The sequence below is a fragment of the Diachasma alloeum genome, unplaced genomic scaffold (genome assembly GCF_001412515.2).
Source record: "Diachasma alloeum isolate Michigan unplaced genomic scaffold, Dall2.0 Dall_scaffold_78908, whole genome shotgun sequence".
NCBI classification, from domain to species: domain Eukaryota; kingdom Metazoa; phylum Arthropoda; class Insecta; order Hymenoptera; family Braconidae; genus Diachasma; species Diachasma alloeum.
Window position 1 is genome coordinate 1681627 of NW_021683643.1, and position 16175 is coordinate 1697801.

The 16175-nt window shown below is 38.2% G+C and overlaps 1 protein-coding gene across 1 annotated transcript in view; it reads left to right on the forward strand.

Annotated features, from left to right (window-relative positions):
• The first annotated feature begins 1769 nt into the window (after positions 1-1769).
• The window catches only part of LOC107047764 (neuroendocrine convertase 1), a 21358-nt gene continuing 6952 nt past the window's right edge, over positions 1770-16175 (forward strand). The window contains exons 1-13 of the mRNA XM_015270596.1: positions 1770-1855; positions 3488-3662; positions 7868-7969; positions 8414-8602; positions 9691-9837; positions 9923-9989; positions 10108-10379; positions 11223-11435; positions 11585-11685; positions 12601-12666; positions 14751-14903; positions 14993-15156; positions 15772-15905. Of these exons, the coding sequence (XP_015126082.1) occupies positions 1848-1855; positions 3488-3662; positions 7868-7969; positions 8414-8602; positions 9691-9837; positions 9923-9989; positions 10108-10379; positions 11223-11435; positions 11585-11685; positions 12601-12666; positions 14751-14903; positions 14993-15156; positions 15772-15905 (1791 nt within the window). The 5' untranslated portion in view covers positions 1770-1847. The remainder of the gene's footprint in view (positions 1856-3487; positions 3663-7867; positions 7970-8413; positions 8603-9690; positions 9838-9922; positions 9990-10107; positions 10380-11222; positions 11436-11584; positions 11686-12600; positions 12667-14750; positions 14904-14992; positions 15157-15771; positions 15906-16175) is intronic.

Genomic DNA, 16175 nt, shown 5'->3' on the forward strand with positions numbered 1-16175 from the left:
TGAAACTGACAGTTTACTTTGATCTTGTGATCGCATTAGCGATATTCAATTGTGAAACCGCTTAAAATTTAGCCAAAAAATTTCAACAGTACAAATTATTGATTTCCTTTCAATGTGTCATGGAATTCTCATCAATTTTAATTTAACCAAATGCTCCCCCCGTGACACGCGATTCCCAACAATTTATTCCCTTTTAGAATCAATTCCCAAATGATGAATAATCGAGAGATAGAGAAATGGTTCATTTAAAAAAAAAAATGGGTTTATTCAAATGACTCATAACAAAGCTGTTATTCAAGCTTGAACATGATTTCTTGCATTTTCATTTGCTCCAAATAAATAGTTTTTCAAGTACGAACAAATGTTTCCTCGATTCAAATAAAAACTTTATGCATTAAAGATGATATAATTATTCCGACCGTAAAGATCACTAATCGATTGAGTTGTAATAATGTCCCATTTGAAGTAAACAAATGATTCGTTTCACCTAATTAAACTACTTCCATTGAAATAAGCATACACTGTTAGAAATTTTTTGAAATTTCATGGCAAATCTGGTAGTAGGTGACATTGAATCCGATTTAGGGGGAAAATGGTGTCAAAATTTCCAAGTTTTACCTAGAATTCAAGGAAATTCATGAGTTTTCAGTGGAAGTGAGACGGAAATCTCACAGCTTGATTGAATTTTCAATGAAACATGAATAGTCAGAAACAAAATGATATGAATTTTAAATTTTTCCTTGAATTTTCCAGATTTTGCCGAATTCTCACAGAATAATTGAACTGAAAAATCAAGTATTCTATTGATTTTCTGATAATTCAAACTAGAAATCTATGAAGTATTTGATTTGTCAATCCCGAGATTTCCTGAAGTTTCAGTGAAAATTAAACGTGATAAAAATTTCCGGAATTCGATGCGGAAAATTCAGACGAAAATTTTCAACAGTGAATGACTTGATCAATCGTCCACAAAAATATGATTAAAATGAATAAAAAAATTTCAAATAGTCTCATTTGCCTCGACCACGTGATTCCTCCACCCGAAAAAAACAAGGGAAACCCATTACCCGCACAACCCTGAATTTCCATAAATCCGTAAATGCTTTTCTCGCACTTCATTCGATAAGGTCAGAGTTCATCACAGCCCTGGCAGTTGCCCGCCAGTTTTCACCGCAGAATTTCCTCCAAAGCGCGGACGTAATTAGCCGATCTAACGCGATTCCACGGAGCCAACTTCACCCCCACCCCTTCTGCCTCTTGACTCGTCTCCCTCTCGCCCCACCCCGCCTGACAAAATGTACCACCACGTTGCTCTCAGTGCAGCCCTACGTGACGACGAGCCTTCGCCAATTCTATGAATAGTCGCTTGCTCCAACAATTATTTCCCAAACTAAATTCCACCGACGTAACCGTAATTACCGAGTCAAGCTTGAGCTTAAGGTCTCATCCCTCTCGCTCGTCCTGTGCTTTTCAACCGGTCAAAATGCCGGGAGAGAGGGAGAGGCCACCTCTTCACTCACCAGCCCGCTGTGCACCCCTCGTTCCTAACGCTCAATATCACGAGCAATGTTGCCTCTAATCAGATTCACGGAGGGCAGAGCTTTCGTGCCCGATTGCGAATCCCATTCTCTACCTCCGGCTATCTCTACCCCCGTTCACGCTGTGTCTAGTCATCCAATCCCCACCCATGGACAGACTAGTGGAGGGGAGTGATAAAACATTGAAGAAGAACGGTTCAACCACTAATTGTCCTACGATCACCTGTCACTTGGCAGCCGACGGTTCTCGGGCTTGTTTTGGATTTACCCGTGTTTTTGGTGGTGATTTTGGAGTTGTGAGAGTCATTCATGGAGATGTGAGTTCAGTTGTTGGTGATGTGGGTGAGAATATTTTTGCTGGGTTTCTTATGAAATTATTTGCAAATGGATGTTTGGCACACACCGTGATGTAAAATGGCAGTTTACACAGGCTCCTTGTTTTATAATCGCCGGGTGAAGTAGCGCAGGGAGAGAAATTCTGCAGAAAAATTTTACACGGAGGAAAAAGGGGAGAACACTGCTAAACGAGTCAAGTAATAGTGGAGCGGAATCCATTTCGAAGTGTTTCTCATTTTTCAATTTTTTCTAGCTTGCGGATTGCGACTCGTCTGTGGTGCTTAGCACATGAATTTTTGTAGAACATTTTTCGCCGTGTAGAAATTTTTCTGTAACGGAGAACAGAAACGGGAATGATTTTTTTTAATTCCAAGATTTTCTGGAATCTATGACTAATTATCGGTGATTATCGATCGTTTTATGAATGAAATTTGGTGATAGATTCCCTAAAATTTCCAGGTGTTTTTCGAGTGAGACGCACCCAGAAAAGTAATTTATTTGAATCAAATAAATAAGTTTATCTAAATAGCACGAAATGAAGTTGTTATTAAAATTTCAATTTTTTCTTCATTTGGAGTTCCGTTTATATGAAATTAATGGGTTTTTATTATCAATAAACCTTTACTTGATGCTAATAAATTCTGTAAAATAATAGATAAAAAATTGTTTATATTAGGAAAATTCCTTCATTTGAATTGAATCCATTTTTTCTTTCAATTTAATAAAAATTTATTTGACTCGAAAAAATAGAAAGAAAGAGAAGAATGAGGCGACCATTACTAAAACATAATTTCAAATTTATTTTAGAAAACTTATGAAAACGTGATTTTCTTCAAACAAGAAAACTTTTCATTTGAAACTAATAGATTTTTAATTTGACATGAAAAATATTTTCACTGATACCTCAAGTCCTTTCATCTTTCAAAATTAAAACTGTCATGAAAACACAATTTTAGTTCCATTATTCCAGGAAAATTACTATTAGAAATCGGGAAAATTCGGTAAATCTATTTTTGAATTGTCAATGGATTAAAAATTCAAGTAGTTTGGGAAATCTTTCTCCTCCTGCTGCTCAAAATGGGAAATTTCCTTGAATTTCGAATGAAATCTTAAATCTCATGATTTTTTTTTCTGAATTGAATTCAATGTGACTCTCCTGAAAATTACCAGGCAACTTTCCAATAACGTGAAATCTTTTTAACGAAATCGTTGAATATCGAAATTTCACTGAAAATTGAATTTTCAGTGAAATAAAATTTTAAATAAACTTTTTTTAATTTGACATGAAAAAATTCTTTCTTTTGAAACAATTAAAAAAAATTCAAGTAAAGATTTTTGTTTGATTTGAATGAACTATTTTTCTGGGCGCGAACCGTTCAAAGTGAAGTCTCGTCGGGCTCGGGCCCAAATTTTCCCATTGCCTCCCGATCAGAACCCACCTGTCCCATCTCAAATATCGACGAAATAACTTGCAAATGAATCAAACATAATTGATGTTCTCCCCTTCGAGTTCTCAACAGTAACCAAAGCTTCACCCCCCTCACACTTCATCAGAACCTGATCGATGCTCTCAGCCCCTAACCCCCAATATTTCCCCCTATATTATTTCCCAGACTGTATTTCATCGCCGCCAATTTGTGTGTCCTCCTGACTCTACCAGGCCGCAGTACACCAACAAACACCACTCAAAAGAATCCTTACGCGGAAGAATGGGTGGTGCGAGTGGCGGGTGGGCCTCAAGTGGCCTCCCTGCTTGCCCTCCGATCCGGCTGCAGAAATCTCGGTCTCGTAAGTACAACTCTCATCCCCCCAATTACCAATCCCCAAGTCCTCCAGCTTATCCCATCCATCTCCATCTTCAACCAGCTGCTGAAATCTAATGTATTTGCCCGGGGAATTATGACTTTGTCAACAGAGTGTCTACGGTTTGTTGGAATATGGGCAAAAGTCGAGACCGGGAAAACTACCCCGATGCAATTAAAACTTGAACAACTGCTTAATAAGTCAGTCAGTTTTGTAGCGATTTCCCACCGAGTTGGGGTAAAATGAACTTCGAAATAACATTACCAACTTTTCCATGGCTTTTTAAATTATACAATAATCGTAATTCACCTGAATGACGACGTCTGATAAAGCGCCCCCTCCCGCCCCGAGAAGAATGGATTGGGAAGAAAAAATGGAGATGAAAGAGCCTCTCAAAAAGACGTGAAAAAAATGAATTGAACAATTCTCGCTGCATAAAAATACATTCAACTTTTATTATCGTCAACGTGAATTATTATCCCGTTTGCCCCAGCATCGTCACGCAGAGTGTGCTACGTAAAACCAGCGGTGGAGGGAGAGGGAAGAAGAAAAGGGAAAGATAATCCGATAAGAGTCAATATATTTTCAAGTGTTCGCCAAACACACCGGAAATAAGTGCGCATATGCCGTTGGATGAGTATCTGGATGACGTACGGTGTCGTGTATTCTGCATTCTATACAGTGAAAAAAAATATATATACCCACCTCTTCTAAGTTTCTGCCTTTATGTTTTTCATCCAACGAAATAAACAACTGTAACGTGGAACAAAAGAGAAAGAATTATATTGCAAGCAACGAAATGGGTTTTGTGGGGGGAAAAATTGCACAAAAACAGAAGCTGAGGAGAGAGAAATAACACAAAGTGCAGGATATGTTTTGCTGGTATCAAAGATCTTTTGGATCGCACTTTAATTTCAACGCAAAAATTCCAGTATTCAGTGACCGGAAGTAAGGAGGCACTTCCCGGTGAAACTTCCTTCAGTCGTTTCTCGATTCTACGGGGACATAAATTTTGAAGAATGAGAATTCTGGGAATTGGGGGGAAGCAGTGTCGAAAATATACGGAATGGTAAAAATAAAAGGGCGATATTTTAGGGGAGGATAAATTGTTGAATGCTTCCGGGAGGATTCGCAATAAATATATTCCAATTGTCGGTGAGAATGATAGTATTTGCAGGCTTGATTCGGAGATATATTCTACTGTAATTGCAGTCTTAGGACTACAATTTTTAACTTTTTGACAAAAATTTCCAGTTCACTTCGTCGAAATATTTATCAAGCTATAGTCTCGCTGAAATTTCAAGGAATTTTGTCACTGAAAATTCACAATTTGAGGGAAAAATCGGTAGAATTGGAACAGGGACTTTTCTGATTTTCAGAAACGAAAGAAGACCCCAAAAATTTATATAATTTAATAACCACAATTCAATAATTCTAAAAAAAAGAACAGGAGATAGCCATGACTGTGCCCTCCGTACACGGTTAAAGTTTTTCATCTAAAATTTCCGGTATACGTATTGGAATTTTTTATCACATTTTAGTTCCCCCGGAAGTTCAACTGATTTCGTGATTGGAAATTCTGAATTTCGGAAACATCAATGAAAACTGTAAAATTTTGTTCAATTATTCTATGAAAATCAAGAAAAATCGCTAGAATCCGGTAAATATAATATTGAATTTTGAATTAATCGAAAATTCAGAGTAATTTTGCGGTAAATATTCATGTTTCCATGAAAAATTTAAATAAATTGAGGAATTCTCCTCTTAATGTTGCTCAAAAGATTTTGAAATTTCATTGAATTTTCCCAAAAATATGAACTTTCCCGGTTTTATTGCTCCTAAATCGCAGTCATTGTTTGAAATTTCTTGAAATTGCAGCCACAGCGTCCTCTGAATTTCCGATGTTGTGAGGTTGAATCCATCTTCAAATGAAAGGGTTCACTAAATTTCCCACTCATCTTGAAAATTCAGGACAATTGGGTTCTTCATGTCAAACAAAATTGAACATCACATACAATTCAATTTTCAACAGATTCAGAATTCCAAAAAGTTATTGCCTGAATTTTCAAAATTTCCCAGCGTTTTCAGTGCCGGATGGACCTGAAAATCGCGAATCCCTTGAATATTCAATAAATTAACAGATTCGTCAATGCAGAAATGTACATAAATTCCATGTAACTTAGTCGTTGTTAAAAATTTGCCGTGTTCACTTGAAATTTCAAGAGTAATTTTCTCTCAGTGTTCTCCCACAAATTACCATCCGCTTGTCCCCGAAATTTCAATTTTTCCCTCCAATTGTTCCCCAAAAACTCCCAAATAGTTTGAAAGTGGATCAGATGAAACGTAGCCGCACCGGGACAACCGACAGTAGAACGTTAGAAATGTTGGCTCCGTCGTATGCGCTCAAGCCCCCCCCAGGGTATGTCCGAGTGAGCGACATTCGTACCAGCAGGAGGGCTCATGTACGCCGGCCAACACCATGTTGACTAATACAATTATGTCCGTAACGCTAACGTCCCGCCCTTCAACAGTCATCCGACGAGCGTGAGTCTCGCTCCAATCAACCTCTTAATCTTTTCCCTGTGTTTCCCTCCAGTCTCTCGTCCATGAATTTACATTTTATTTCGTTTCAATTCATTGAACCTCCATCCATCAGTTGAAATGAACAAAACACATAATCTCAACGCTCCTTATCCGGCTGAACGTCTTCCTCGGTTGTAATAAAACGGCGACGACGGGCTCTCGAGAAGGAGGAAAAAACGTAATTAGCGTCATTCCGGAGGAGAGAGGAAAGACGGAGAGGGAGATGAGCACATCAGGCGTTTCACTGGGAGACTGACGAGGCCCGCGAGGGGCGTCCTGGGATTACCCCCAGAGACAGTTGGAAATCCGATCAAAACAAATGGACTGCGAAAATACCCCGATTCTACCTCTACGGCGTTTTCCATACCTCCTACCTCTTTTTTTAATCCGACTGATCACATATACATACAAAATGTTCACCTCATTCCAGGCTATTCCCTCTGGACCTGCCAGCCCCGGCAAGACACAATCGGAATACCGATAAGATGAATCGCTCGCTGATCGCCAAGCAATGACTTTGCGCGACAGAGAAAACGATCACTTCACGGAATTTTTCTTTTTCGTCATCCTTCGCTGGGCTTTTTATGCTTCAGTTTCGGTCGGCGCTGCGGGGTGGGGAATCGGGGCGGAACGACTTGGTTTCAATGGTTTTTGGTGGGTGAAGGAATTTTCTGGGGAAAAAATTCTTTTCGGAGTTTGCGGGGAGGATTGAGAAAAAATTTGTTGATTGAAGTGCAGTGTTAAAAATTTTTGTTTGAATTTTCCGTGCCAAATTCCGGAAATTTTAATCGTGTTCAAGTTCCACTGAAATTTCAGGAAATCTTGTCATTGAAAAATCAAATATTTCATTGATTTTTTGTTCAAATGATCTGAAAATCAATAAAATACTTGATTTTGCAGTTCAATTATTCTGTGAAAATTCAGAAAATTCAGGGAAAAATTGAAAATTCATGTCATTCTGTTTCTGAATATTCAAGATCCATTGAAAATTCAATCAAGTTGTGCAATTTCCATCTCACTCCCACTGAAAACTCATGAATTAATTGGTGAGCGAATTGTGATTTCCGTAATTTTTTACTGAACATTTCTCTCCGTGTATAATTGTGAATATCAGGAGCAAGAAGGAGGTATTCCCCCCAACTTGAACGAACTGAACCTCGACCAAAGTACATCCATCTCCCTTCCTCCAACAGTCATCAAACCACGCACGAGACATCAACCAGGTGGTCGTCCCTACCACCGAGGGCGTTTCCATAATGTGTCAGGAGGCCCTACAAAAACCACACGGGCCACGTGGTGCCTGCAACCGCTCACTCATTCATGATACAATAATAATGTCACCCCATTGAACTAGAATGTGACTTTTCGGGTGGGTTCATATATATCCTGGGTAGGAAATAAACGTGCCACCAGCTGGCTCCTCGTGTTTTCCTGGTCGTAGCATCCCCCTCTTGGGAATCGAGTGCGAGAGCGTCGGGACGCCCCCAACGGTAAAGCCAACCCCTAGCATTGAGGGTGCGATGTTGGGGGAAAATTGGAGTGGGAACTTTCAGAGTCCGCGAGACCCTTTGTGCACTAGTAACACCTGAATTCGTGATCTTTTCCAGGTGCTGGGGTTCAAAGACACCTACTTATGGCACAGGGATGATAATCAGGTCAGGAAGAGGGGCGGAATGAGGTTCGTCAAAGCACTGACATCGAACTCAAAGGTGAACCATCATGGAAGTGGCATAATTTCAAAGAAAGCTCTTTTCTATTCAAGAGACCGAAAATCCTCAAGTTCAGAATCAATATTCTTCATTAGCGGTGTCAATTTACTCGATCTGGTTACCCTAAGTAGATCGATAGGTAGACACCGACCAAAAGATAGACAATTTAAACTTTTTTTTAGTATTCTATAGAAAATATAATAGAAATTGTATTACGAATACCTCAGAAAATGTTTCAGGCGTTTTGCATTGTAACGGGTATATATCACAAAAATCCAAAACATAATTTTGAACAATTACAAATCTTCCATTCGGAAGCAAAAAAATCTAAAAACCAAAAATTTGTGCAATTTCTTAATTTTGGAAACATTCCAGGTGGACATTCCTAATAATGTACTTATAATCAACTTCTCCACAATTTCCAATTCGTTTGCTTCTCTACAGATCATCTGGGCAGATCAGCAGAGAATTTTCCAACGCCACAAGCGGGATCTCATTGATCTCACCTTGGAATCGGAAAAGCCTCTGCTGCGGGAGAAACGACTGTTCGATGATGAGGAAAATTACGTCGATAAACAGTCAGATGGTCAATGCATGTTCAATGACGAATTGTGGAACGAGGAGTGGTATCTGGTAAATATGTATTTTGAAGATTAATAGCAAAGTGATAGGACATTAATCGCCTCTTATATTTCCAGCATAAAATCAATTCTTCAATAAACACATTCTGGATATGGTTAAGTCATTGAACATGAATTATTCATGAATGTTTATGAGAAAAGTTGTTCATTCTCAATGATAGTAATTATATAATTTATAATCCTGTGATTCATCTCTTGACAATTTTTATCAAGTGGCAGATCTATTGAAATTTCAAGGAATTTCGTCATTTAAAATTTATAATTTGATGGAAAAATTGATAGAAATTGAATTTCAGTTTAATTATTCCATCAAAAACTTGTAGAAATCAGAAAATTTCTGGAAATTACATTCATGAATTTTCACGTATTAAAAAAATTGTATATTTTGGCACCGAACAAGAAATTTGAAGAATTTTCGTTTTTGTACCGTTTAAAAAATTTTTATTCCTTGATTTTTTACCCTACGCTGTTAGAAATTTTTTGAAATTTCATAGAAGATACTATTATAAATCTCATAAGAGCGACATTGGAAGGAGATTGAGAGAAAAATGGTTATGAAATTTCGAGTTTTAAGTAGAATTCACGGAAATTCATGAATTTCCAGGGGGAGTGAGATGGAAATTCCACAGTTTGATTGAATTTTCCATGGAACATGAATATTCAGAAACAAAACGATATGAATTGTCAATGTTTCCCTCAATTTTCCTCATTTTTCTGAATTTCCACAGAACAATTGAACTGAAAAATCAAGTATTTTATTGGAATCAATGGAATATTTGATTTTTCCATGACCTTTCCTGAAATTTCAGTGGAAATCGAACACCATAAAAACTTGCGAAATTTGGCACGGAAAATTTAGACGAAAATTTTTAACAGTGTACAGCTGCCATCGAATGTCCCCATCCCAATTAAAACAAAACGGTCCATGAAATTTCAATGTTTTTATTCCTCCCGTCCTGTTCAACCCTACGATTCGTTACCTAGTTAAAAACTGTCATCAACAATTCATGGCCCATTCAATCAGTATCCACCAATTTATAAAATGCCAGTGACCTCTACTCGGAATGTCCCCAAACCTAGCAAGACACCCGTAGCAACAGGAACCTACCGAAGCTGGATCTCAACGTGGTGCCACTTTACCGGTTGGGGATAACAGGCCGTGGGGTCAAGGTAGCAGTTCTCGACGATGGGCTAGAGTACACCCACGAGGATCTGCGAAACAACTACGTGAGACCCCTTTCATGATGACAAACCGACAGACGACAACTGTCAGCCCCCAATATCGATGAAATTTTCGTATTTACGATTTCAGAGTCCCGACATCAGCTATGACGTCAACGAGGGAGATAACGATCCGATTCCCCGATACGAAGTAACAGGTGACGAGACTTTATCTCTGAAAACTGAATGTCCCGATGAAGGGTTTAAAGCAGATTAAATAGCTCAAGCGAGTGTGAAATGATCAATAATTTCTCTTCAATGAATCAATTCCCAAAGGGATGAATGGCCACGGGACAAGATGCGCAGGGGAAATAGCAATGGAGGCGAATAATCGAAAGTGCGGAGTTGGAGTGGCATTCGAGGCATCTATTGGTGGGATAAAACTGCTCGATGGCATTGTCAATGATAGAGTCGAGGGTGAGGCACTTGGATACAGGCACGATCTCATCGACATCTACACGGCCTCATGGGGTCCCGCCGATGATGGCAAGAGCCTCGAGGGCCCCGGAAGACTAGCCACCGAGGCACTTGAGCGAGGTGCCACTGAGGTATGAAATTCCCAGCTTTATTCTGCATCTCTCATCCCTCATCCTCTATTTATTCATGATGATATTGAAGTCGTGGAGAAGTGGCTGGAGTTTGGGACGAGAGGGGAGAATTTTGTTGCGAAAGGGGCGGAAGAAGTTAGTTGAGTGTCGAGAGCGGATGCATATGGCGAATGCGCGCCATCCGGGACAGCTTGGCAGGAAAGAATTTTAGCATTGCATGAGGTTTTCCGGTTTTCATTGATTCGACTCTTGTGGCCCTTATATGGCCTTTGTAGGACCTCCATGATGCGTAAAACCCCTATATGACCTTCGTAAGACCACCTAATGATACCCCAAAACCTCCATATGACCTTCATATATGAAAAAAAAACAATTATAAACAACTATGGAAAAGGTCAATTTTAATTTTGGTGCGACTCTTATGGCCCTTATATGACCTTTATAACGCATAACCTCCATAACCCATGAGACCCCTATATGACCTTCATATGAGGAATTTTTAATTTCTTGGAACATTTGTTCCATTAGTCCGAACCATTTCGATTAATACGGATGTCACTGACATCATCATTCATTTCTATGAATATATTGAACCAGGGATGTAATTTTTTTCATAGCTGATAGAAGATTTGGAAAACATTGAATGGACCAAGAGATTTATTTAACTTGAATTGTCATCAATTTTATTTGAAACCACCAGATATCATATGTTACGCGTAAATTATATTTATGAAACCGTAAATTACTCGTGGCAACACGTAATTTATGTTTAGGTTTTTCTCCGCGTGTTCAATCAAACAACAATAGTTTTGGAGAAAGGGTCAATTTTAATTTTGAGCGCAGGGTCGCAGCGGCAGAGGTAATATCTACGTATGGGCGTCCGGAAACGGTGGCTCTAAGCAAGACGACTGTGGCTGCGACGGTTACGTCGGTAGCATATATACAATAGCCGTTGGCTCAGCCAGTCAAACTGGAAAGTTTCCATGGTACGGTGAGAGATGTCCTGCAACTCTTGTAACTACTTACAGCAGCGGAGCGTACCACGACCAAATGATTGTAATTATTCACTGAGATTTATTATTTAAAAACTTGAACAAATTGCATGGGGCTTGTTTAGTTTCTTTTGTTGGCGGTTCGGAGGGGGACGTTTGTTCTCATTCGTGTTCGTGCAGACTCGATTTTTGTTTCTCTGTTTTACCGGACAGGCTACGACGGATTTAAAAAATGAATGCACCACTCGTCACACGGGAACGTCAGCCTCAGCTCCACTCGCTGCGGGAATACTCGCTCTGGCGCTGCAAGTGAAGTAATATAATCTAGTTCTACAACGTACTCCGAAATTGGTCATTTTTTAATTTTTTTTTCTCGCTGTAGGGAAAGAGATTTTTTGTTAATTACGGTTTTATCCTCGTTTGCGATGGACTTTCAGCGAATTTAATATCTAGTGAATTTTTTGTTCAGTTTAAGTTGAGAAGATTGGATAATTATTCATGGAATTAATTGACGTTTCCATGAGATATTTTTTGATTGGAGATAATTGTGGGAATATCTGGGTCTTTCGCTCCATCCACTAACAAGCATAGTTGATTCTATTGCATACAACGTTGAAAATTTTTGTTTGCCCGGATTGTAGAGGTTCTTTGTTGATTTTCATTTTACGTCCATTTGTGATGAATTTTGAGTAAATTGAATATTTTTTTCTTCATCTTTCTTCAGTTCGGGTTGAGAGGGCTCGAAAAATTCTTCTTGAGATTGTTGTATAATTTTATAAGACACAGTTGACACTATTTTGTCACCATAAATTATTTTTATTCCCTCATTTTCTTCAGACTTAACCATTTTTCGTTAATGTTAATTTTCGCTTCACGTTTCCTTATAAAGTTCCGGTAAATTTAATGTTCAATTCATTTTTCTTCTTTCATCTCATTGAGCTTCAAAAATTCTTTATGAAATTATTAAGTGTTTTAATGGGACATATTTTTTACACTGTTAGTCATTTTTATTTCCTTATTTTCTTGAAAATCATGAGAACCATTTTTTATTATTGTCAATTTTAGTTTGACGTTCGCTTATAACGACCACGCGAATATAATTCTCTTTTCTTTTAATTTTGTTGAGAGAGATTAATAAATTCTTGATGAGAATATGAAATGTTCTTGTGAGATGTATTTCCATCGAGCTAGAGGTAATTACGGAACTATTTGTTTCATCCAATAACAAGCAAAGAGTTGACTTGGAGAGACGTGCAGCATCTCATTGTGCAGACCTCGGAGTACAGTCCATTGAGGTAAGAGTTCTTCATAATAATCTTTCTCTGTCTCCCCTAGGAATTAATAATTCAAAATCAACCTCTTGGGTCGAAGACTTCCGGCATGTTTTGCATTCTTTATGACGGTTAGCCTTCGCGTTTGAAATTTTTTTCGACTCTTAGGTACAAAGAAAATTAATGAAAATTTTTTCACCAACTCAGGCATTGCCTGCCTCGAGGCCCCGCAGTTCCTTTCGCCTTATTGTTAAACCCCTTCTCTCGCGAGCTCATTACACACCTTATCGAAGGATCCTTTTGTGCACAAAGTTTCACCCCATGTCGTTTCCTCCACCTTCACTAATTACGGAAGTCTAGTGCTTTAAGTTCAGTGGGATTAAGTTATCTTTTTATCTCGTGTCGAGAAGTATAATTGAATACTATCTGATAAGGGAAATGTGGAGTCAACTCTTTTTGGGAGTTCACTTCGCCCTCAGCCCTGAGTCAATTTCTAGTACAGAGTAGATTTTTATTCTTAACACCAAAGTATGTTGATTGGCATGTTCATGTTGACACTATGGCAGTGTCAATTATTACTCCATTCATTATTTAACTTCGGTATTAATATATTCCGTGCATCCGCACCAAAAACGGTGGGACGTCACGTATGAAAAAACTATATAGAAAATTTCTATACGGATTACGTGTAGAATTTCTATAGGATTTTCGTATGTGATATTCGGATATTTCTCTACGTTTTTCTCTGAAGCGTTTAGACATCTTTCGTATGAAAACAAAAATTTATGTAACAATTCGTATAGAAATATCCGAGTATCATATACGGAAATCCTATAGAATTTGTATACGCAATTAGTATAGAAAATTTCTAAACGATTTTTGCATATGTGTTGTTTTCACTCTTTTTGGTGTGGACTCTGACTCGAAATTCACTCTGAATTTTTTACCGTGTGGAGATGGAATATTGGGGTTGTGAAATCTTTAGGTGGTGGAGGATGGGACAAAATTGACCTTTTGAAATCTTCAATATATTTAATATGACAAGGTCCTCCTGTGAGTCGAATTGTTCTAAAATTCTGTTTAGAATTTCGGGGAGAACGTCATGGAGAATTATCAATGAATAGGAGAACATTTTTCGTTATGGTAAATTGCTTACTACACAATGCAAAAAATGTAATTTAAAAGATGTGTCAAACTCCGTCGGAAAATTCCTCGTGCTGAGCACTCAGGATTTTAAAACTGGGAAAAATCAAAACACGTGGGAAATTGCTCTTGTATTGAATATAGTATAGTGATAGCTAATAAATTAGCCATATGCTTCCGAATGGCTATTTTGCACATCATTTCCTTCTATCATGTATAATTCATTGTTTATTTCATTTTATTAAATTGAATAAGATTTCTTTTTAACTAATTTTGTCAAATTTTCAACTTAGTTGAATGTTATCCTCATCATTATTCTTACTATCCTTTTCTTCTATACAAGCAATTGTCTTTTATACAGTTCTAGCTCTCTCCTCAGCCCTTCCATAAAATGATAATAGAAAAATATTATTTATACATAATTGAATGAATTTGAAACATCACATTTGAAGAAACCATCAGAAAGCTCACTTTCAGGGAAATTCATGAAAACTTAGAAATTTTCAAGAAATTAAAACAACGATTATTGCTATCGTCTTCATCTTCGATTCGGTCGAAAGGACATCCAAACAAATTTTTTAAGCCATCATTCAATCAATCTAGAAAATGTTTTTTGGTTAACGTGAAAAGATCAATTTTTTAAAAATTTAAAAAATGTTAAAAAAGCATATTTGAATTAAATTTAAATTAATGGTGATTGATAGGGCTCAACAATGCCTACAGTTGAGAAAAAAAAAGATTCAATTCCATCGCGTCATTAGTGCACAATCGAAGAAAAATTTGTTTACATATGCACACGGTCTAAAAATTGTAGTTTCGGACTTTTTGGATCACAATGGGTCGATATAACCCGAAAAATCCAAACCTTAAATTGGAACGATTGCAATGTTTCCATTCGGATGTAAAATAATTCTAATTACTGGAAACAGTAGACGATGAAAAACAAAAGTGAAAAAAAATTACAGCGGAAACCCGGGCTGGCGAAAAAATTCCGCGGGCTTCTGGTTCAATCCTCGCTTCGGCTTTGGCCTGATGAATGCACACGGTCTGGTCATTGCCGCTTATAATTGGACCCGAGTACCCGAAAAAACTGTATGCTCCATCAAATCGCAGTCGGGGTGAGTGAAAACGAATTAAAAAGTCACTGAAAAGTGCACGGAATTGAAGTGAATACCTAACTGCGAGGATTTTTAAACTTTCGACCCAGATCCCGGAATTTATCGCACGGTAGACCGGTGAGTTTGATGTTCAGTGTGGATGGTTGCTCCAATGAGGGCCAGGAAGTTGCGTATCTGGAGCATGTACAAGTTGAAACGAGCATCAGGTACACGAACAGGGGCGCCCTGGAGATGCAGCTGACCTCGCCCACCGGTGAGCAATGGCTTTTCAGGTTTATGAGGGGTTTTAGAGATTATGTTCAATTTGTATTCGGTGTGTATCCACCGGGGGTAGACGAAGAAGCAAATGTATGGAGATTGTAGCAAAAAAATGAATAAGTAGTTGCAGGTGGCTGGCGGGTTTCTCAGAAAGTCTGCAAATACCCGAGAAAATCCGAGATTTTGTTTTGGAAAATTCCACAATTTTTCGGAAAACTTCGCATTTTTTTCCGTGATTTCTCCTATGAAATTATGAATTTTCAATGACAAAATTCCTTGAAATTGGAAATGTTACTGGTTATAAATGTTCAAGACTCGTACCGGAAATTTCAATGAAAATTTTTTAACAGTGTAGAAAAAAAATAAATAGTGCGTCATAAAAATGAATATAGTGCCTTCGAATAATCATTGATAAAGCTCCAAAAGAATTCTAATACCGTCGAGCGTGAGTGTAAGTTGTAATCTGAAATCCTACTGCGTTTCACGACTAGCCTGGTTATGGAAGTTTAATTGATGAATAAATTCTCGGTCATCATTGATTAAGATGGAGGGAACCTGATAAAATCCACATAATGCAAATAATTTTTCCCCGCGTGTTTGGGGTTCGTAGGAACAAGGGTGAATATACTGACTCCCAGGCGCCTGGATGATTCGACTGAGGGCTTCAAAAATTGGAAATTCATGTCCGTGGGCACTTGGGGAGAGGACCCACGGGGCGTATGGCGACTGGAAATAATCGATCGAGTCAGTACCACTCACCTTCTCCCAAAAAATACTAAAATTACTAACTTGACGTTAAAATTGGAAATGAATATTTCTTTTTGTGATGCACGAATCAATAGTTTCTTAGAAGGCCGTGACTATACGCACCATTGCGTGAATCACTCCCGTACACTCCATACACTCCACGCATGCGTGAAGTTTGTGTGTTTCACGCAGCCGAATTTTCATACTGCTGTGTATTTCACGCAGTTGAAGTTTCATACTACTGTGTGTTTCACGCAGTTGAAGTTT